The sequence below is a fragment of the Atractosteus spatula genome, chromosome 12 (assembly GCF_055471065.1).
Source record: "Atractosteus spatula isolate fAtrSpa1 chromosome 12, fAtrSpa1.hap1, whole genome shotgun sequence".
Lineage (NCBI taxonomy): Eukaryota > Metazoa > Chordata > Actinopteri > Semionotiformes > Lepisosteidae > Atractosteus > Atractosteus spatula.
This window is the reverse complement of record NC_142717.1, coordinates 13,645,121-13,668,348: the sequence shown is the minus strand read 5'-3', so window position 1 is coordinate 13,668,348 and position 23,228 is coordinate 13,645,121. Positions and strand designations below refer to the sequence as shown.

Sequence of the window (23,228 nt, the reverse complement as noted above, 5' to 3'; positions counted from 1 at the left end):
CTTAGACTTGTGAAATTTAATTAGCCAAGAATTAATGTTGCAGTTGTTCAGTGATTTCCATACACTGTAGTGAAAAAACAGGATCTAATTCTCCCACATCTCGATTCTAGATTGAAACCCGATACTATTCCAGTCTAGTATATTTAGATTGGATTTATTTGAATATCAAATGTTAGTATTATGCACGTTGCTTTTCCTTGTTTGAGCATAAAATAAGTGCAACTCGATCTTGAAATCTTTCAGATGTTTATAGAGGCATTTTCAACTGGTGTTGCTTGTGGACACTTTAAAAATACCTCTAGTAACTAAGCTTAGCTCTTGGAAGCTGTGAGCTTGTTTGTTGCAAAACAACGAAAGCATTTGTTTTCTAGGAGGAGTTCTACTTGTGTTTTGATATTGAGCTGGTTTCCTGTTGTAAGTCGTGCTCTAAAGGTTTGTGTGTTTGAAGTTGCTGTCATGTTTGGTTGCAAGTCTGCTTGAGTATATGGTAGGTTCCGGAAACCTTGCCTCTAAAATGTGTCCTGTTTTTATAAAAAGTATTATGACCGCTAAACAGTTGGGTGAGAAGAAGGTGTTAAAAATCCTGTAATGGCAGAAAGCCCCATGTCTCTATTTGTTCTCACTTGTAAGGTTGCACTCTGGCTTGAGATGCGTAAATGTTGATGGCCTACTTACCCAATTACTGTGCATATGAGGCTGGCTGTGAGAAGTGTTGCTTACAACGGACAGAAGGTGCTATCCCCTAAAGCAGAGATACGTCTCGGCAGTTGAGCATCTTGGACTGAATCACAATCCTAAAGAAGACTATCCAAATTTAGCTGAGGATTCATTTGATTGGGGGTAATGTGTCAGCCATTGAGGAAGAAGTTTCAATCTGCTGACATTGCACGTTCTCATAGCATTTGCTGGCTGTCAGCACCACAGAGAGGAAAAAGAGAAGTAAAAATGATGGCCTCCAGAATCTATAATCCAAAGGGTTTTAATTGGGGGGTTTAGTAAAAAAAAATCACAAGCCGTTTATATGTGCTTTACTGTCTTTTATACGTTTAGATACTGTCACTCCCAAAGACCCTTTATTGGTTGGTAGAAATTTCCAATGGAGGTCTAAAATCTGACATACATGTCCTATACCTAATTGTCTAACATATTTGACCTGATATTCTATAATAGTCTGCTAATCACTTATGAGTGTTTAATTGTAATCTTACTTCTTCCTTTAAATATAAATTGCATAATACATCCTGTAAGCTATGTATTGTCAAAGTATTTATTTTTCAACAGGCAGAGTGAAGCTTTTCAGTAAGGATAACTGTTTTATGGCAAGCACTTGAACCCTCAGCAGATTCACCCCACTGACTTCAGAAATCCTGGACTGATTCATGCCACCCCCTCACAGCTCAACCACAGCTGTCTAGTGGCAGACACAGCCTGCAAGTCTAATTCATGCTGTAAAGACTCACCCTGCGCTGCTGGCTAGAGGCTTCTGCTGAGTGGGTTATTAGGGAGTTTCCACTGAACAGTTGTTCTAAATTTCATGAAGCCAGTAATGCTTCATGAGCTTTTGTTTCATGCTTACTTGTTTGAAAGACCAGACATTTCTGAAAGGGAAATCTCTGATTTCAGTACATTTGGCAAAATCCTTACAAAAAAAACTTACAAGGCAGTTGTTGCAATGTCCCACCTGGCTTTAGATAAACATACAAAGGAATAAAAGTTTCTTAAGAAGTGAAAAGCTAAAATTTCTAAGGTGCTAGCATGTTATATACATTGCAAAGCTATGTTATTCCAAATGATTTTTCGTTGATGGGAGCTGGATTTTATAAATGAAAGCTGTTCTCAGATGTTAATGGTAGTTTAAGGATGAAACACTTCTACAGTGCTTCAGTGAGTGAGTTTGTTGTAATTCTGGTATAACAATTTTATAGCAATTACGTCTTATAAAAAATTAAACTTTCATATATGTCTTGTTAGGTGACTTTCCAAGTTCTTTTGTTATTCTTTCTCTGAATAAGTATTCCAGTGTAGCAGAAATGTATGTGGTATCAATGAGCAGTACATTATATTATATAAATGTCTTTAGTTCCTAAACTTAAAACTCACATCCTGGATGTGTATTATTCTTCATGCTGAAAAACATGGTAGTTACCAGCATGAAGGTGCTGTGCTCTGAGTCTGTTTGCATTACAAACATTGTAGCTGTTTAAAGGTCCTGGTGGTATTAGATATTAGCATCCTAGTTACAATGCCCATGTGTACTAACAGGAAAATTGTAGATTGTATAATGTAATTTGGCTAATTTGTATATAAAAATGTCTGTTAAATATACTGAACATCCATTAAGACACACTCACTCTTTTTACACATGCTTGATTAGACAAGATTAGTATCCAGATTCTGGATATTTGTGATTCTTAATATCTTTGTCTTTATTTGGATTAAGTGATCATTGATGACTGTCAGAAGTTTATTTAAGTGACTTTGGCTGTTTAATAAGCACTAAAACAGTAGTTTAATCTACTGAATGGTGAAAATTTAAGAAATAAAAATACTGAAAGGAATCAGTCTCGTTGGGTGACTTTCCTAATTCGTTTGTTATTCTTTCTCTGAAAAAGTATCCCATAGTAGCAGAAACCAGCACATAAGATATCAATGAACAGAACAATAAACCCGTGGAATGTCTTTAATTCCTAAAATGAAAATTAACATCCCGGAAGTGCATTATTACTATTGATTAGCAATATGTCCTGTTAATAAAGAGACAACTCCTTAATGTCTGTGGTATTTTGGAGGCTGAACTTAAGTCATTGCAGGTCATTTGTGATGTTCATGTCTACCAATTAGCTTGATATTACAAAACGCAGACCAACAATGATAAGTTACAATTTAGGAGATAAAGGGTCGTGACACATTAACAAGATAAGTGGGGAGGTCCAGCTGTAATGGTCTGTGGATTGGTGCCTAGTCTAGGAGAAGAGCTATGCTATCGTAATACCCATTTTTAGGAAAGCAGAATCTCACAGCCCTGACATCACTGTGTATCTAAACAGAATTAATCTCTGCTGACTGGGTCCAGGCCAAACTGTTAAGGGTGTTTCATAAATGTTGAAGGCATTTCTTATGAAACTTTTTTTTTCTTGTGGACATCTAGACTTTCCACTGTTTCCAGTATCTTGAACAATGTGCTGTTGGTGTTGCTGAGATTGGAATATACATACAAGAACTCGCAACAGAATGTTGTAACCTTGAAGGATTTCCCGTGTTTTGGCCCAGTGTTTTATTTTCTGATCAAACCAGACCACTTTGATACTAGCGACATACATGGTGCTTCAGTGGCTGCATGTTGAGCATTTTGAAATGTAGCCGTTTGGTTTACAATGTTCAGTCTTATGGATCTCAAAGTGTCAGGGGCAAGGATTACACTAAAAGGTCAAACCTGCTGGTAATTTATAAAACTATCTTAATGGATAAAATTATGGAATTAGATTTTAATGAAAAATGTGAGTAGAACTATTGTGGTCATTAAAAACATATCAGTGGTCAGCAGAACTGGAAATAGAAGTGAATGATTTACAGATTAACTCTTGGGGTGTCCCTTCTGAAAGGTTGTTGACCCCTGTTCTAGTTGCTACACAAGTCCCGTTTAGCTATTGATGACATCCTGACTGCTCCCTGCACTGATGATCCAGGACCTTGGTGGCTGCCTTCTGCAGGCTCACCCTGATGTCACAGCATTCTAGCAGGACAGCATGTCTTTATGCTAATCCTTTAATAACGGCCTTCCTGTGAACTGTGAATTAGACCGTTAAACCATGGATCCCCTCCTTGCCGTACTTGAGCGCCACTGATTGAACATTTAGTGAGATGACCTGAGACAACGTCTGGATTCCAGGTCTTGGAGACCAGGGAACATAACAAGCACATGCTTGTCCAGGCTGTATGAGAAGGGGACAGATCCCGCAGCATCTGCAACCTGGTACAAAGCCTGTATATTAAATGTACACTTGTATTGCTACCAGTGGAGGCCACTACTAGCCTGGGATTTTTTTTTTACATTAGACACCTTGTTGTTGATGCAAAAAGGATTTCTGTAATGAATTTCTGTTGACACTGACATATACTCAGTATACACACCAGGAGAAGGCTCCACGGCTGAAATGTTGTGTTTTCTTTCCTCTTTTTTTCCAGCATGGAATAAACCTATTACTTGTTCCTTTGCAGCCTATGCATGCTGACGCAGCTACCCACCTGATATACTCAGTATATCTACCTTTCTTTAAAAAAACAATGGAAATAAAAATATATATTTTTTGTAATATGGGAATCTGAAACAGTGTGACGTACAGTATGAGTTGAATCTTTCTCGTACTAATTGTATGCACCACTACTGCTGTGACGGGCCGTCGTCCTGCAAGGGTCAGCCGCAGTCCAAGCTCTCGTGTACATTTTTTAAAAATCAGTTTTGCAATGGGCAGAGCATTTGCAATGTTTTCACTTTCTGGGGCTTGGGGTGCCTACATGCGTAAAAGCACATAAAGAAATTGGCGTTTCTCTTAAATGTATTTTCTACCAGCAGTTGTGCTGAAAATTCAGTTCCATCTGTGATGGTAGAAAATTATTTTACTTCTGTCCTTTTTTTCATTCACTGCTTTCTCTGTAAAAAGTAAGGTTTGGTGCATCTCTTGTTACACAGCTTTGGATTCAATGAGCTGTTCTTGATATTGATATTTAAATACTAAATATGTTTAATACATTTAAACTACTCTTCTTAAATGTACTTATTGGGTAGCATGTAAAGACTGTTACATTATTCTTCAGTCAGAATACATTCTTTCACAGATCGTGGATTCATTTACCAGCCACCCTTAGGGATATTGAATTTAAAGTTTTCTCTAACCTGGCTTGACAGAAATGTTATTCTTTTTCTGAAAAACCCATGATTGCAGTGATCTTTGATTTACGTGATTAAAACATGTACTGTGCTTATCTGAAATGGTGTCTAAACATGAAGGAAGAATTTTCTGCAGTTGTCAGTTAGCAGTCTTCAGTAGGTGGTTATTTTTTTTGTTCTGTATATCATTATTTGTATAGGCTTTGGGAAATTTTTATTCACTTTGGGATATTTCGGAGCATATTTTTTTCAGTGAAACACCTAGTGGATATAGATTTTATCTTGTTGCTTACTATTGAAGTTAAATGTACTGCCAGAAGAAAAGCCTTATATCTTTGCAAGATGGCTGGGTTTCTGTATGGGATGAAACTACTTCATCTGGACTTGGAGCCTAATTCAGAAATATTCAGTCATGGTCCTGGTGAGCAATGGCCCACCAGGTTTTATTGGCCAGTGAATAAAACTTGAAACTTGGAAGCAGCGATGATAAAGGCCGAGTAACACATTGATGTAAAATCCCGTTTAAGAATCTAGGGTGGAATGTTAACTGGGAGAAACACTGGCTCTTGAGGACCAGCAGTGAATAACAGTGACCTAATTACTCGTGTGTTTTTGGTACAAAGCAGAAATGCCCATGCCATTCCAACCAAAGGTTTTGCACAGCTTGTTTTATCTGACAGTAATATTGTTCAATCTTGAAGATTAAAAGATGTAAGTTCTTTTAAAGGGTGTTCCAAAATGTGTGTGCTGTAATCTTCAGATAGTCTGTTTTCCATGTTTACCCAGACTGAAACCTGAGTAGTGCTTAACCGGAAGGTAATTACATAAATTACATATGAATTGATTTTTTTAGGAAACTTTATTGCCAAGTGTACTTTCCTGAGTTATTTGTACACATTCTGTCGCCATGAGAAAACAAAAAACCCATACCTGCCCTTGCCTACTGTGTACTAATCATGTACATTTCTCAAAGTGACATTCTATAAAAAATGTGTAAAAACGTGGAGGAAAATTGGCGTATGCTTTGTTACCATGTGGAATCTTTTTTTAAATACCCCCAGCTAACCCTTTTTTAAATAAAGGAATTGTTTGGCTTTCTGAAGTCTTTTTATGTGGTTTATCTAGGCTGGTCTATGCCTTTAAAACTTTTTAAAGTAAGGCTGTCTCTGGGAACAGAAAAACAGCTACAGTATGTGGCCTTTGTGGTGAACCATGTATCTGCACAGTATATTTTTTTTAAATTCAGCTTGTTAACCAACTTGGAACATTGCAGAGGTGGTATAGGATGAGGGATCGTTTCGATAATGTTCTAGGATTTGCTTTGGCTGAAAACTTATACAATTTATCACAACACGTTTGGTTGATATACTGAATAATCTGATTAAGCCATGAACTGTAAACATGAAAACCATGGTGTGAAACAGGTTTCACTCTGAGTGGTTCCTTGTCCTCTGGGTGTGTGCAGTGCAGAAGAGTCGCACTTTATTGATCAGAGTTGACGAAGGCCCAGGGTGCTCTTACGTGGGCTTTATATGCGACTGTTAGTTTTACTCACTTTTATTAAATTAGGTGATTTACCATATGCAGCAACAAAATGCTTTTGCTGGTGCAATGCAACGGACAGCTCCTGGTTCAGTGGGATATTAGTTGAACCAAGTACTTATGTCTGTTTTGTTAAAGGGCATTGAAATATATTGAAAGGCAGAGCCAAGATCGAACTCCACCTTTACCCAGAAAACCCGAATTTGATGTTTTGTCTGACTTCTGTTTTTCCACACGTGCTTTTTTTAAGCTCTGTGCTGTAGAGAATCCCATCCAAGTCTTGGCAGCTGTGCAGCGAGTCTGGTCTTTTGTGCTGTTTTGAATCATCCTCTTGTTTTTGTCCAGTTGCATTTCCAAGTCTGTATTTTGGCTGCCACTTTTTGCCCTTTCTTTTGTTTCATAAGTTAACATTTCTGGTCTCCATCCCTTCCATCTCTATGTTGGAGGTGGTTTGAGCATGATGGTTTTCATGACTGAATTTTAAAAAGGCCATTGATTTAACACTTGAATGTGATTCTTGTGTTCTGCTGAAATCAGGAGAATACAATTATTTTGCTAGGAGTACTGGTTAGTCTCCTTGTACCCACCTTACGGATAATATTAAAGCACCAATGACTCAGTGTGGTCCTTTGAGTATTTTTGTAACTGTTTTATGCAAACTCTGGAGAGAAAGGGCAAGGATATATTTTTTAACTGTTGGAAATCACTGAAAACATGAACAATTACAATGGTTTAGTAATCAATATTACATTTATTTAAAAAAAATAAACCAGCATAAAAAAGTAAATGTTGCTGAATGTGTTTCACAGTCAAAATAACAAGTGTAAAAATGTACTTGTTTGTGGCTATTGGACAGTCAAACATCCTGAGTATTTTAAACCCCAGACTATATGTTTAGGGCAGTTACTTTGCAAGTTAGGTTACTATAGGCTCAAAATGAGCAATCATTGAATTTGTTGCTTCAGTGGCAATTTCAAAAAGTCCCCCATGACTGGTGGTCCCTCAAGGGATCTCTCTCACTATGCTCCGGGTAGACCCAAGCCGATTTTCATTAAATCTGACATATTGCAACTTCAGTAGTTAATCAAGGGGTTTTTCCAACCTTGACAGCAATTCTTAGGAAATGTGTGAATGTGCAGGTAGTGTAAGAAATCCTAGTGATTATGTTCAAAGAAAAAAAATCTCATGGTTTTGCGGAAAGCCACTAAATCACTTTAATATTATAGTACTTAGTAGTACAATTTAACTTGCAGTGGTATGGATGCTTTTTGAAACATGGGACTTTTTTAGTTTCGGGGGGGTTATATTGTTATATCTTTTGTTATATTGGGGGGGGGGGGGGGTGTCAGGCTTTATTTGACAATGTTGAACCAAGATGCCTTATCTTTTTTTTACACCGATTCCTTTTTAAGATTTTGAGACTAATTATTCTTGAATGAATGGTTTCTTTAAGAACTGGCTTAATACATTCTGCTTGTCTGGCTTTAATACAAAGCTGAACATTTCCATGCACACAGAACATGACATGACTTATTCCTTTACTTGTTAATTACCATAGCAGTAATTAACAGTAATGGTGTTGGTTACAATTAAAATATTTGTGCACAGGAAGAATGAGACGGGGATATTTTCTGATTTAATCTATGGATTCAAATTGAGATTTACTGTATTACTGTATAATGGTCCAGATACATGTTCACAAACTGGTGTTTTAACATCTTGAATTCTTTAACCCTTAGCAGATCATTTACTTTCTATTTTTTCCCCACTTTAAATAGATCTGTTTTATATTCTAGATCCTTTAATATTTTACAAATCGGGATATGCAGTGGTGTTAACTTGAAATAAAAAATCAATGTTATTGACTAATTATCTGACAGTGACTTGCATGAAAAAGAAAGTGGAGAACTGAATCCTTAGTTTGACTGCCTGCATGAGACGATGAATGTTAGTTAAACGTATTGAAAAGCTAAGCTACATTTTGATTGTAAATGATTGAAAAGTCAGTTCTAGAAACATCCAGTTATTGTTCTAAGTAAGATGAAGCAAGTGGGTTTCATGTGTCATTAAAGTGAATTGTATTTTTGGTTCCTTCCAGTGCTGGGCCTAAAGGAGATAACATCTACGAATGGAGGTCGACAATCCTGGGTCCACCTGGCTCAGTCTACGAAGGAGGAGTATTTTTCCTAGACATCGCATTTACACCGGACTACCCTTTCAAACCTCCCAAGGTAAAAACTCTAGTTTTACAGACTTTGCGCAAATAACTTTGTGATGTGTTGCTGTGTATAGCAAGGACTGTAAATGATTAGTTTTGATTCTGTAGTTAAAGTAATAAAGGTTACAAAGATTGCCAGTTGGGGAGTCAGTACCTAATTGTTTGAAGTAAATCCATCTGCATCAACATGGCTGGGTGTTTATTCCATGTTGCCAAAACACTGTGGTTTTCTAGCCACTTTTGTCGAGTCTTAAGTCCCGACAGCCAAGTCTCAAGTAAAACAGATTTATAAGTCTTCAGTCACGAGACAACTCTGGTTATTTGCAAATTCGAAATTCTGCATTTTTTATACAATGCCCTTCATATCGCAGTATTCCAGCAACATTAATTAAAAACAAAATGGGTAAGCCATGGAAGATGATGTGATTGGTAAAATTTAAAATTCTATGATTTGCCTCAAGTTTGAGCATTTCTAGTGTCACATGGTGGTAATTGTTTGGGTCTCGTAAAACTAGCAAAAATAGGAAATATTTAATGAACTTCCACTAGAACATAGGGCTGGGCGATATGGCCAAAAACATTATCACGATAAAAATGTTCATATCAGTCGATATCGATAATTATCACGATAAATGTCAAATCATTATTTCTTTCAAGTTTAAAGGTACATTTTTTCTCCTGAGTGAAAGTTGAAGAAACCAGACAGTTAATTGGTAAATTAAACAACTCTTTATTTTAAGAACACAAAAAACACTTGCCAAACAGCAGAAACATTAAACAAATCTGTTAGCTGCGCAAAGCATAAACATGATATATCGAACATTTATCTAACTTTTGTTAAAATTATATCGAGGAAAATTATATCGCGATAATTATCGTTATCGAATTATCGCCCAGCTCTACTAGAGCATATTAAAAAATAGAAGTAAATCATTAATACAAATGTTTAATTTTTTCACAACATGAGAACAAAAACTTACGTGGAATTCAAATTTCTGTTTGTTAACAGGAAAAGAATTTAAGATCCTTTATCATCAGTAACTTGCCCAACAATCAGTGAGAGGAAGGTGTTATTGATTGTCCATCCCAGAAAATTCTACTTTTTGGAATTTAACCAGAAAAGTTGCCCACAGACTGGGATTCAGTCAATCTCATTAGTCAACTGTGAGTGGTATTAGGCAAATGACTTTACCAAGTGCTGCTGTAGGTTGAGGACACTGTAACAGTAAAAACCTACCATTGCAGCAAAAAATGGCAAAGGCAGTATCTGTGCTCCCTGTGAAGACCGAGCTCAGCTGCTGGTTGCTGTGGACTTTTCTATTCTTTTTCACACTGTTTCAAAGCTCTGTTGACATCAGCTCCTTTCATTAAGACCTGATTATTCACAATTGTTGGTGGTGGGTGGCATTTAAAAAAACAAACATTTTAATATTTGTAATTTTTATGACATGCAAACAAATTTGTATGCTGTTTTCATGGTCCACCAAATGCTGTGCCTCTTTGTATGGTGGCTTAGTACTGTGGTATAACCACAAGAGGGCTCTGTTGTATTCCTATTACATTTTAAACATGGCTTTGTATTTGAAAAGCTTAGTGTTTGCTTTTGATTAACCCAAATCATACCATGTCCAGTCGCAGTGTTATTGAATTCAATATTGAATTGGAACACTACAGAAAGTGTTGCTGCATGCGTTTGTGAAATCTTTTAAATTAGCAGGTTTGGGGGGAAAAAAAGTTGAATTTCCTCATGGGCCCAATAAAATGTTTTCTTTTAGGTGACCTTCCGGACAAGAATCTACCACTGTAACATAAACAGCCAGGGGGTGATCTGCCTGGATATTCTAAAGGATAACTGGAGCCCAGCACTCACCATCTCCAAGGTTCTGCTGTCCATCTGCTCTCTCCTTACAGACTGTAATCCTGGTAAGGATAAAATCTGATATATATATCACCTATACAGCTTGTTTTTTGTGTTATTGTTAATGATAGCTGAAGCCTATCTCTGCAAGAAACATGTGCAAGACAGGGTACACCCTGGACAAGACGCAGGTCCATCGCAGGGTACAGATGCAGAAACACACTCTTTCACACCAGCGGCAGATTGATTTTTGGACTGTCAGAGGAAACTGGAGCACCCAGAGGAAATGGGGAGAACATAAAAACTCCAGCAGATAGCACCCCAACTCTGGAATTGAACCCAAGGCCTGAGCGCTGGGTTCTATTTTTCAGAATAGTTTTATAATTAATAATAAACTTTATTATATATAGCACCTTTAAAGGTGGCTTCTCAAAGCGCTTTACGAAATGAGATCAACAATAAATAAAAATACACAAGATAAAACACAATTACAATATAGAGAGGAGACCGTGGATGGTGGTACTAGGAAAAGCAGAGGGGTGAAGAATGAAACCAGATAAGTAAAGGCTTTTCTAAAGAAGAAGGTTTTGAGTCTGGATTTGAAGGAGTTTAGAGAAGGTGACTCTCTGATATCCTTGGGCAGAGAGTTCCAGAGCTTGGGGGCATAACAGGAGAAGGCCCCGTCACCCATACAATGTCGACGGGCTTGGGGGACAGTAAGGAGACCAGAATTAGAAGAGCGAAGGTTGCAAGATGGGGAGTAAGGCGATAATAGTTCTGACAGGTACTCAGGTGCCAAGCCATGCAGAGCCTTATAGGTTAGTTTTGCTATGTTTTCCCGCACACAGAGACTTAAAAAATCATACAGACATCAGCCATTACACTAAGCTTGAAAATTCTTTATCACTTATATCAGTTTCATGCATATCAAGATTTCATATCCAGGATGTAAAATAAATGCTTTATTAGTTAATACAGAATGTAATTTGATTCAATAATGGAGACAGCAGGACATGTATAAGCATGCACAGAGCAGTGTTACTACTTCTTAGCCTATATGTCGTAACTTTAATCAGATGGAGTTGACTGACAGACTAGGTTCTCCATTCTTATGATTTCCTTGCTTGGATTCCCGCCAAAGTCTTTCAGTGTTGAATCTGGATGAAAGGAGATTGTTTCTCTCTGTAGTAGGTACTTCGTTTTGCATTAGTGATAGGAAACTGAAAATGGAGAAGCCTGACTGTGAAATAAAACCTTTTGTTCCAAGACAGGTTGATGTATGTAATGAATACTGTATATTTACTTAAAAAAATTGTCAACATGAATACATTTAGTGCTTAATTGTACTTCCATTTTCCTAGTCCAGTTTTAAGTATTATCAAGATTTTTTTAGGTTGTATTTATTTTCAGAATGTACAATTTCAAACCAGACACAGCAAAAATAAATTTAAAACATGATTTAAAATTGTGTTCATTTTAAATGATCAGCTCAGCCATGTAAATATTTCTAGGAAATATATTTGTATTTTTGTCTTTACAAAACCGTTCTGACAAAAATCTTGGATTTAAACCAATGAAGGAAGTGTGGAGAGAGAGATACAATGGCAACTTAGCTGCAAATAGCTGTTGTTGTTGTCAGGTGAATGCAAAAACAATTGATTATCACATTCTTTTAGAAAATCTGATAAGCTGTGTGTATTGACTCAAGCTGATAAAAAGCCTGGCAAACCGCTGCAAAAGAACAGAACTGTAGAGATTAATGTGAACTTGACCCTTCAAAGAAAACATGGCCTTATACTTCCAGGTAACCCCAGTGGGTACTCCGTTTGTGTAAACAAAGCACTTTATATAAGTATTTTTATTAAACATTTGTCATCTGTTCTAGTTTTTTAACATTAACTAACTCTTCTGTTTTTTTTTATTACAGCTGATCCTCTTGTTGGGAGCATTGCAACTCAGTATATGACCAACAGAGCAGAGCATGACAGAATAGCCAGACAGTGGACCAAGAGATACGCCACATAATTCAGAGCTGTTTGTCCCTGTCCATGTCTGTGATGGAAAGAGCTGCTTAAGAATAGATCTGGGGGAAGTGGGGAGGGGTGTTTCGGGGGTTGGGATGGGTATTTCTAATGCAGATTTTATTCAGTCTTTTATTTCCTTTTTATTTTTTTTATTTTTTTTTTTTGGCTGTTGTAAGTTATCTTGGTACAGTTAGAAATATTAAATGGCAATAAGCATCTTTAAGTGGTTAGTTTTGTTTTCAATATTAGCTGTTAATTTGTGCGATAACATAATTTTACATTTTGACTGCTTGTAAGAGGTACAATAGCATGTTTTTTTCCCCTCAGCAGAATTTCAGTTTTCAATGTGAACATTCAATAAAGTCTCTTGATGATGAATTTATTAGTTTCAAATCATTTACAATTATGTTGATCTCCACTTTTACATGTTCATATACAGTCCTACAATCTAATTGTAAAATATCAGTTTGTGATTTTTCCATTTTTTTAGCCTGTTGATTACATACTCCAGCTGTTTTCCCAAATATGTGCAAAGGGTTTGTTCATGATTGGATTTTAATCCAGCATGTTAGAAGTTAGGTAGGAAGCCTGATTGGAGGTTTCAAAAGCTGCTTCTTTGTGAGAAGTGGCACAGTAGAATAGCTTTTCTTAAGAAACTGCAGCTGAGTCACTTTAGTCATGTATATTCATCTGAGAAAGATTTCTAGATGTACCCGAGATTTAAAATGTTTATAAATTTAATATTTAGGGCTATTTGTGCCAAAAAATAAAACCCGTGCAATCATGTCAGTGAAATGCCTAAATGTAGTTATTTCTGTTACTCTTATTTTTGATTAGCTTTATTTTTTCACAATTTGTACATTCATCTAAAAAAATGTGAAGAATTAAAGTATGCAACTATTACTGATTAAATACAGAAGAAGATGGTTTCTCTGAAGTCTCACATTTTATGTGATTAAGAAAATAGACCTGCATTTTAGTCTTATTTCCAATTGTAAATAGTGCTGTTTGATTTTATACATCCAAATAGACTCATTTCAGCACTCACATTTTAAAATTTGAGAACTGAAAATTAAAATGGATTTTTTATAGTTATGATACCTTGATTTCTTTTGTTTCAGATTTGCACCAAAAATACTCAAAAACATTAATATTGAGATGCATACTGTATTGTCTGTCCAAACCAGCCAAACAAAATATTCCTTATTCAAACATGCAATGCACATAATGAAATATTGCAACTGTAAAACCATATATACTTTTAGCATTTCTGTAAAATAAGTGTCTTCTTAACTTGATGGTACGGATGGAACATTAAGTCAAAATTAGATGGTAAGAATGGCCTTCAAGTACTCCAGTCTTAGTAATTACCTTAAGTAATTTAATACTCAAGTTCTAAGATGCCTTTAGGTTTGGCCAGGTCTAAGCACAGAATGAACTAGCATAAGGTGCATCTTGTGGGCAGAGTGGTGGCACTGTGGCTAAGGAGTTGCGCCTGTGGCAGGAAGGTTGCCAGTTCAAATCCGGCAGAGGAATCCTACTCTGTTGGGCCCCTGAGCAACATCTCCAGGGGCACCATATAAATGGCTGACCCTGCGCTCTGACCCCAAGCTTCTCTCTCCCTGTCTGTGTGCCTGTATGTCTCATGGAGAGCAAGCTGGGGTATGCGAGAAGACATCCCTAATGCAAGAAATTGTATATGGCTAATAAAGTGATCTTATCTTAACTCCTAAGACAGAACCGTTGAATGCAAGATGAATATAGGTCTTATATTCATCTGTAAAATAAAGTCTTGGGTTTATCAATCACATTTCCAGAGTAGAAAACCATGCTGTTCAGTTTGGTCACCTGCTGATCTTCATAGAACTTGGAAATAGACGCAACTAGTTTAACTGCATACTTGCCCAATACACAAAAATTTAATTGGCATTTAGTATGTATGGTTATAACAGGGCCTACCCTGAGCAGTTTCCCAACAATGTTGCATCAGAATGTTAAAGATGTATTGTAAGAACCTGTTCCCACATTACCATGTAATTATCTCCTACAAGCTGTCTATGACACATTTTTATTTATTATTTTGGTTTTCTAAATCCAGTCTCTTTTATGAAGAATAGTGTTACAATCCCAGTTTTGATACTGACTCATGTTTTCCAGGAAACTATTGGAAACTTAAATCATGGAACACATAAACATTTTAAAATGCAAATATTACAACCAGTGCAATTATCATTGTAAGATGATAATTTCCATTTTCGTAGTGCAACACTATGACAGAGTAATTCTAGATATTTTTTTATATCATGATTGAGGACGAAATTATTATATAATTATGCATGAAATTAAATCACATCCCTCAACAATAAAATATTAAACTTAAGACCATTAGATTCTGTAAAAGAACTAGCAGAAGTTTTGATTAATAAAAGATGTCTGACCTTATATGTCTTCAAGGTCATATGCATTTCAGTTTTAATTACTTTTACATCAATAGACGTATCAAATTATCTAAAAATAATTAGCATAATATAAATGATAAAGTCTTATATAATTGCTAAACCTAATACAGATCACACTTGACCTTTCTTGACATGATTTACTGCTGAACTCAGAGTAATTGTGGCTAAAAAAAATAGAAGCTTGAAGTAGACATTTATACTGCTGAGACAGTGAACTCTAAATATAATTGTGGGAATTCCAGTTTCTTACCACAATACCCTTGTTTAATCAAAACGTGTCTTTTCGTAACCATAAGGGTTTCTATTACTAATTCAATATTCTTTGAGATGCAATGGTGTACAAAGAAGACAATATGAATCAGTGAATGTGAAATAATGTTTGAACCCTAGTTTACTTAGCTCAATTAAGGAGGTAACTAGAATCAGGAGATTAAATAGATCAGCAAATAAACAATAACTAGTATGTGCAGCCCTGTCCTATATAATGATCAGAAGCTTTTACGTTTGGTCTTTATTATATAGGTTAGCGGAAATGTCATGCCATGACCAAAAGTTTTAAAAAGACAAATCGGGAAAAGAGTAGTTGATGCTCATCAATCTGGACAGGGTTACAAAAACCATTTCTAAACATCTGAGCCTCCATTCATACATCCATTGGCAGGACTGATCTCCTTACCAGGACCTCTCCAAAAGCAGCCCAGAAAATCATCTAGGATGTCAATTAAACCAGAGTAACATCAAAAAAACAACAGGATGTATGTTTTTTTTACAGATGGACAGTTATGTTCCAGATTCCCTGCTACCCTGTATTGGATATAGCAGAAGATGGATGCCTAGACAGCTATGAATAAACCATTGCTCTCTAAAAAGCAAAAAACATTGCTGTCTCACATTCATGGATGATCCATGAGCCATTCAGTTCCAACAGGACTGTTAAGCATGGTGGTGGGAGTATCAAGGTGGGCTGCTTTGCTGCCTCGGGACCCAGAGGCATCAGACACAGAACCGTGAATGCACTGTAGTTTAGGTGGTCACCAACATACATCGGGTTTAGGGACCAAAAAGTCACAGCGTATTGCAAAATTCTGTATAAAGGAGTTTTTCCCCACTAGAACAATGTAAATATTAAGAGTTCGGGATCTCAGATCAAAGGGTCCTATTCTCAGTCCAGGTTACGTTCCTAAATAATGCAACTTAGAGCAAAAAGACTTAGAAAGGGAATTAATATCCATAAGGAATAATGTCATTGGTTTGACACACATTCAAATAATGCGGTTCACACACGTGTACATTCATTCAATGTACCTATAACCCAATAAATCCGAAACACAATAATCAGAAATAAGACAGCATCACCAACTCCTTTCATATTGAAGTCTTGTCAAAACCAAAAGTGATTCACTTCTTCAGGATACTTCGTTCCAGACACTGTGCATGCATTTAAAGTAAGAGATCAAAACTTTGATCAATCATTGCTTGGATCAACAATGCAGTGCAGGGTATGAACTCAACTTAAATTATGAACCTTTATGCCCCAACATTAAAGTCATGGGCAACAGCATTGTCTACAAGAAGAATTGGCAAAGTTAGATTTTGTTCTTTACACGTTTTTTTTTCCATTTCCAGACCAAAATAATCCATGAACGGACTATTGTATGTTGCTGGCTTTTGGTATTTTAAAAAATGATGTAAGTGTGTAAGTGATGTAAATTCCTACATCAAGATAACTGCGAAACAATATATAGTGGGGAGAGTTATAACGGGAACCCCCTATATCTGCTGGTTCTGGAGGAGAATGTCAGGCCATCCATTTGTCAGCTAAAGGTAGTTCAGGAAGTAAGACGATGATCCTAAACATACATGCAAATAAACAACAGAATGACTGAAAAAGAAGAAATTTCTCAAGTCAAAGTCTGAAACAAAACCCTTGGAACTGTTCATGAAAAGAAGCCATCAAATATCACTGACCTGAATTAGTTTTGTTAAGAAGAGTGAGCTTATATTCATTAAAGCCAATGTGAGATAAAGAGTTTGATGAAATCTCTTGTTGAAATCACTGCTGCTCACAAATTAGCCAACAGTCAGTGAATCTAAGGGTTCTTGTATTTATTCACACGAGAATATTTACTATTAGATCATTTCAATTAAACAATCCACATCTATATTGCATCTTTGTGTTATACGTTTAATAGGGTTATCTTCATCTTATTCAGACACTCGTGAAGATCTAATTTTGTTCTAAAAAATACAAGATTACAGACCGACCTAGGGGGTTTACAAACTTTTTTCAGCACTCTATTACATCAGACCTTTTTGTAAACTACTCTGAAAACTCTGGGCTTTGAAAAGTAGCCCTCCTTACTCTCAAAAAGCAGTTGCTTGCTACTAACGATAAGAAGTTCCCACATTCACTCCCACAAACCCATCTGGGACTGATCAATCTTATTTACACAAAGCCCAATTCTCCATGGCTTGCACACCTTGTGTGTCACTAGGTGCTTGAACCTGATCACTCTGTCGTCTTCATATGTCAGAGACAGGGGTGCCCTTACTCTTCCTGCCAGGCAAGGGGAAGGCGGACTTGCTCTGGGGCTGAGTGAGCCGACTGGTGAGCACGGTGAAGGGCTCGATCAGAGCGGCTCGCTCCCTGACGCTCACCTCCCACAGCTTCACCCTCTCCCCCCGGGCCCACTGCTGAGCCGCCTCTGGGTCCACCTGCCTGTGGTCCTGCAGGTCCATCTTGTTTCCCAGGACAATCACTGTGACCTGTACATACAGAAGGACCACTCAAACAATCCATCCCAGGTTACTGAAACAAAAATGAAACCCACTCATATTTAATTCATTTTATGAAACGCTTCCGTCTTTTCACTTAACTATTTAAAGTATTTTTTTTCACTAAACATCAAACCAAGCTGGGATAAAACTGTGTGCTTAGAGAAGGGACTATTAGAACTTGAAGATGCTGTACAGTCGCGATTATCCGACCTAAAGGGGACCGATAGTATGTTGGATTATTGAAAATGTCGGATAATGCAGGAACTGAGTAGACAAATCATAGATTAATGAAAGCGCAGTATAAGTATGAAATCTGGTTTATTAATCTACTGTAATACTAAAATAACAGAGTAAAGAACTATTTTTAGTTATTATTTAAAAAAAAATGAGTGATTGGAATCTGTTTCCCAGATGTGCTTTTCTTCCTTGTGGCAAGGTCTCGCCAGTGTCTTAGTAATGTAGCGCTCTTGGGTTCACGTGGGTATGTGCCCTCGCCACTGCCACCTCAGGTCAGCCCCCCACCTCTGGGGACTCAAACCCGGGCCTCCAGCATCACTCAACAGGGACCCAGCCAGCTGAACTAAAGGGAGATCTCCCCCCAGCCCGGCGGCTACGGTCCCCGCTATTCACAGGGAAGGGCAGTGACGTCACCGCGCTGGTAAGTCGGCTCGCACAACCTCTAATGTCGGCCGTATGCGTTACATTAACATGACATCAGTAGCAGTTGCCTCCTCTTATTCTTCAACGTAAGCTAGTGACGCTTCGAAAATACAATAGGAAAAATAATAATCACGAGAGCGAAATCAGCAAACGAAGCTATGTCAACGGCAATACGTGACACACAGAGAGACAGAGCAGCATTGGATTGCTCAAAATATTATGATGCACACGCATAGTGTACAGTATATACTGTGCACTATGGTGATTGGCTGTGTGATAGGCTGTCAGATAAAACGGAACCGAAGGTCGGATAATTGCAACTCTACTGTATTCATTTACTGGCACACATTAACAGTGTTATTCAAAGTATCATTTTAAGGGGAACTGCAGTCCTAATTTCTCAGACCGGTTATTAAGTCTTGGTAACGAAATACATTCATTGACATTTCTAAATTTTGAATTAAGCATGAAATGGTGAACTTTGTGAAAGTACTGCAAGTTGTCACATCGTTCCCATGAAATGTGATGTGATGCGGCCCTTCCTGCTCACTAGTCACTGTAATGACTAATGTAATGCGACGCACGAGCTACAATACCGGTTGTGCAGCAGACATTTCACCAAAGAAATGTTCCAACGTGATCTGCATGTAGAGTTAACAAGTAGTATTTGTCGGCAAAGCCATCTCAAAATTGAAAGCAATTTTTCTATTGGATTAGAAGAGATGTATTCACAAGTCTGCTTATTTACAATATAATAGGGCTGCAACACATCACTGGACATTTTGTTGCCTCATTCTGGATCGCAGAACATGGTGCTGTGCGTATTTGGAAATTTTGTCAATTTTGTGATGTAAATTGGAGGTTACTGTGTGCATACATTTTACTTTTATTGCAGTTTGAATGCCCTTTTTAATGCTGATTCTTTCTAACCCTGAAATATGAAAATAGAGTCACAGTTCCCCTTTAATCTATGTTGAGGCTCTGATTTATGTTTATAACAATATATGCTTCTGTGTTTATATGAGGTGCATATACAGTACATACATTACTGTACCTCCTTTTTATCCCTGGACTTGTCAATTTCTTTTTTTAATATGTCGATTTTCTTAAAAGACTCCAGGCTGTCGACACTGTAGACCAGCACAAATCCATCGGCAAAGGAGAAATAGTGTTTTGGAAGATCAAGGCCATCCTGAAGCCCCTTGGTGTCATAGAGACGCAACTGCTCCTTCACTCCTCTGTCTGTTTCCACAGATGCTACATAGATATCCTCCAGGGTTCCACCGGATTCTGACCCTTCGGAGGAAAAGAAAGACAGTTTCTAGCAGGCAAAAGATATTTCTTATCAGTCATGATGATTATATAGCCAGTTTGATATACTGTAGTTATCAGATTTATAAAGTGTTCTCTGAGTTTTAAGGTTTTTGCTGTTGGTTAATGTTTATCAATGCTTTATATCAATGCTGTTATGCAGCCCTTTTAAAGACATCCATTTCATCTAATTCCATATTTTATAAATCACCAAAGTACAGAGTTTTGTGCCTTCTCTTTGGTCACTATCCTCGGGTAGTTTTAGTATTAAAATGTTTCATATTAGGAGGCTAAGTTGTTACACAGTGATGTTCATGAACATCAGAATCAGCAACTTCCAATTTCCACCACTGTAATAAAATGAAGAGTAGTAAATATTGTTTATTAAACAATATTGGACCACGAGCTCTCTTTAAACTTCACTCATTCATCGTCACAAGCAATTCTCATTAACAGCGAAGTTACTACTTTCTAGCCTGATCTCATTTATCAAATATCAGAAGGTGATCAAGGCTGGGTGTAGTCAGTTCAGGGATGGGAATCCTCTATGGAAAACCAGCTTGCTACTGCATGTGGTGTTGGTGGACCTGTAGGTGGCAGCCTTTTGGACTAGAATCTCCAGGGTAGTGCCCATTACGATGACTGGGGACACTGTGTTATACAGTAGGTGATGTCATCCTACAGATAAAACATTAAACTTCAACATTAAAGATTCTATGGCACAGTCTGAAGGAGTAATGGCGATAATCCAGGTGTCCTGAATAATTTTCTCCCTGGCTAACACAATGCAACAGGTAAAGCAATGTCTCATTCCTGCTGCAGAATGGGGCTGCTGGTACAGAATGGTTACAGGTCATCACCCAGGTGGGTGGGTGGATGATGAGGCTCCATTCTACACGAAAGAGCTCTGGAAGGAAAAGTGCTACACAAATTCAAACAATTATAACTTCAATTAAGATTTCCAGTAAATCAGATCATTTAAAGCACACCATCTCAGGTTTTGGAAATAATTATTTATAATTATGCTTGTCTGCATGTGTATCCCATTAGTTGGTAGCCATTTTGTGTCCTGTTGTCTCTGTGATGAGGAAGGCTCAGAAGCTCTTGTTTTCCTGCTCCTCCTTCTCCTTGTGGCTGCTGGTCTCCATTATATGGTAGTGATGGTGTGTCTTTTAAAGCCAGTTTTATAATTCCTTTGAACAAATAAATGGGTTCTGGTTTGTGAGGCAGCAGATCATCTTTTTATAATTATTCTGTTTTCTTCTCTACCTTATCTTTTATTTCTGAAGGGCATGGTGATGTCTGCATGCATTCCTGGTTTCAGATAAATGGACATTCCTTACTGAGGCCTGCACAAAAAGTACAGGCTACAGTAGTGTATACTTTAGCACACTGAGTGCTATGCTGGAGAACAATTTGTTGCAGTAAACAAAAGGACATTATGTTTTTTGCTACTTCTCAATCTAAACTTATTTTTCCAAATGTATGATGATGTCCCCGTGATGCTCTAGAGATCATGGTGTTCCATGTAAACAATTTCCAGGTTGGAGATAGGGGTTTCCTTTTCCCTAGTTACTTAGGCAAACCACAGCCACAAGGACACATTCAAGAAGCACAACAGGTCTGGGGCACTTCAAAGCAAAACCACCATTTTGCTGGAATAACTCAGAGTTCATCAATAGTGGATAAACACTGTTTTATGTGCAGTGTAGTAAATGTATATGGTATTTTTTTCCTTCTCATCATGTGTGTATGTCTCTTATTTGTTAAAGGGTTTGTGATGTGTTAATTGTATAGTGTGCTGTGTGTTGAGTTTCCCACCTGGGACAATAAAAGGATTCATACACTGAGTATCATACACTGCGTTGTGAAGCAAGGATTTCTATATGCAGTATATATACATACAATAGCAATCAGAAGTAAAACCTGGGGTTTCTTGTTGCTATACTTTCCTATGTATTGTGTTCAGACACTATCAGACGCCTCCCACGGTTTTTTCTTCTGCTCTCCCCAGTTGGTTAGAGTTAAGTTCGCACACCTGAAACAAACTCCTTCGTTAGCGCAGCGTTCATACCAATTCGGTGTTTAAAGGGCTGATTAAAGTGTTAAAATCATATCTATAATAAAAAATTGAATAAATCAGCTTCTTGATTGTGAACTTGGCTGGATCCGAAACCATGAATACGGAGCTGAAAACCTCTGCTATAAACTATACTGCTGTCTTGGAAAATTGGAAACGACTAACTCTTGTGTCAATACTGAGGTGCGCAGTCTTGGGTTTTAATTATCCTGTTACATGCACTCGTTTGACTGAGCAAGCAAGCTACTTATCACACCTAAAAAAAAAAAACTTACCCACAATATGATTTCCATACAGCAGTTGCTCCAGAATGGCCGTCTTCCCCACAGCTGCCAACCCGCAGACCACAACTTTACATCCTTTACCCATTTGGTTTTAAAAACCTGGAGAGTTCGTGGAAATAAAATGAAACGAGGGAAAACTAAACCGCCTCAATCAAAATAACTACGAGAAGCAGTTCGGAATGCAGCGCCACAGGAGCGGTCTATGTCATTAGGGATTTTTCTAAAAATATAAGCTACTACAGTATATAGACATGCGTGTAGCTCCGTGTTTCAGACTAAATTCAACGCTCCTGCACAATTTAGCAAAGAAACAAACTGAACCGACATCACATCCAGTTATTTCTTGTAGTTCAACAATAATACATTCAATGATAAACCGGTCACCTCTGCAGCAAAGGCGACAACTTGACAGGAAGCTCTAGACAGTAGAGAGCTGCGCAGGTCCGCTCGTACACTTAAACACAGGTGAATAATCAGGGGAATAATCAAGGTAATTATTCTCGGAGTTTCTCATCTTTATCATTTATTGTTTTAGCTAAAGGTAATAGATGGTGGTGGCCACATTACCTGTAAAGTGCTTTGAGTTTAGTGTCCAGAAAACCGCTATATAAGTGTAAGCAATTATTATTATTATTATTATTATTATTATTATTAGATATATAAATATGAACAGAAGCTAAGTATGGATATTCACCCTGGTGGTATTGGTTGGCGGATTCAAAAAAGCATAAGAAAGCTTTGCCGTCCTTGAAAGAGGTCTCAGTTTACGCTTTACATAAGTACAATTGATTTCTGTAGGAAAATACTACATGTTTTTGATCATGAACATATCGGTACCGATTGCTATACCGGCAACTGAGAACTTGAAAGCTTTCATAGGAAAGAATAAGGGTTCTAAAAAAACTCAAATGCCTAAATTTGTAATGATGTCAGCCGCATCTTCATCAACAAAAATATATATATATTATATTTAAAAGGAATAATTAACATTAATCCAGAAGACACGTTGGTTGACATAACTTGAAATAAGAAGTTTTTAAACAGAAAGTACGAGGCGCGTCTTGATATAAAGAGTTCTGCGGGGCTGAGTCAAGAAATTTAATTGTTGTATAAGAAGAGATCCGAT

General features: G+C 37.3%; 2 protein-coding genes across 4 annotated transcripts in view; one reads left to right on the top strand and one right to left on the bottom strand.

Moving 5' to 3' along the window:
* ube2e1 (ubiquitin-conjugating enzyme E2E 1) overlaps positions 1 to 12,908 on the top strand; it is a 29,407-nt gene extending 16,499 nt beyond the window's left edge. For both annotated transcript variants that reach the window (XM_088928689.1, XM_088928690.1), the window contains exons 4-6: positions 8,529 to 8,661; positions 10,424 to 10,571; positions 12,434 to 12,908. In XM_088928689.1, the coding sequence (XP_088784815.1) occupies positions 8,529 to 8,661; positions 10,424 to 10,571; positions 12,434 to 12,531 (379 nt within the window). In that variant the 3' untranslated portion in view covers positions 12,532 to 12,908. The remainder of the gene's footprint in view (positions 1 to 8,528; positions 8,662 to 10,423; positions 10,572 to 12,433) is intronic.
* A 1,680-nt stretch (positions 12,909 to 14,588) lies between these two features.
* nkiras1 (NFKB inhibitor interacting Ras-like 1) lies at positions 14,589 to 22,512 on the bottom strand. Of its 2 annotated transcripts, XM_088928692.1 has the most exons (4): positions 22,487 to 22,512; positions 22,094 to 22,201; positions 19,482 to 19,723; positions 16,597 to 17,755 (listed from the first exon to the last, which is right to left on the bottom strand). In XM_088928692.1, the coding sequence occupies exons 2-4, from the start codon at positions 22,185 to 22,187 to the stop codon at positions 17,513 to 17,515; spliced, it is 579 nt and encodes a 192-aa protein (XP_088784818.1). In that variant the 5' UTR covers positions 22,188 to 22,201; positions 22,487 to 22,512; the 3' UTR covers positions 16,597 to 17,512. The 2 variants fall into 2 exon arrangements, with proteins under 2 accessions (XP_088784817.1, XP_088784818.1); XM_088928691.1 differs by having other exon boundaries at positions 14,589 to 17,755; positions 22,094 to 22,507.
* Positions 22,513 to 23,228: the final 716 nt, after the last annotated feature.

Bases quoted from the DNA above. Each gene is read 5' to 3' on its own strand.
- nkiras1 (XM_088928692.1), bottom strand. From the start codon at position 22,187: ATGGGTAAAGGATGTAAAGTTGTGGTCTGCGGGTTGGCAGCTGTGGGG. The intron at 19,724-22,093 runs GTAAGTTTTTTT...TTTCCTCCGAAG, and splicing joins GTATGGAAATCATATTGTGG to GGTCAGAATCCGGTGGAACC. The intron at 17,756-19,481 runs GTACAGTAATGT...CTGTATGTACAG, and splicing joins AGTCCAGGGATAAAAAGGAG to GTCACAGTGATTGTCCTGGG.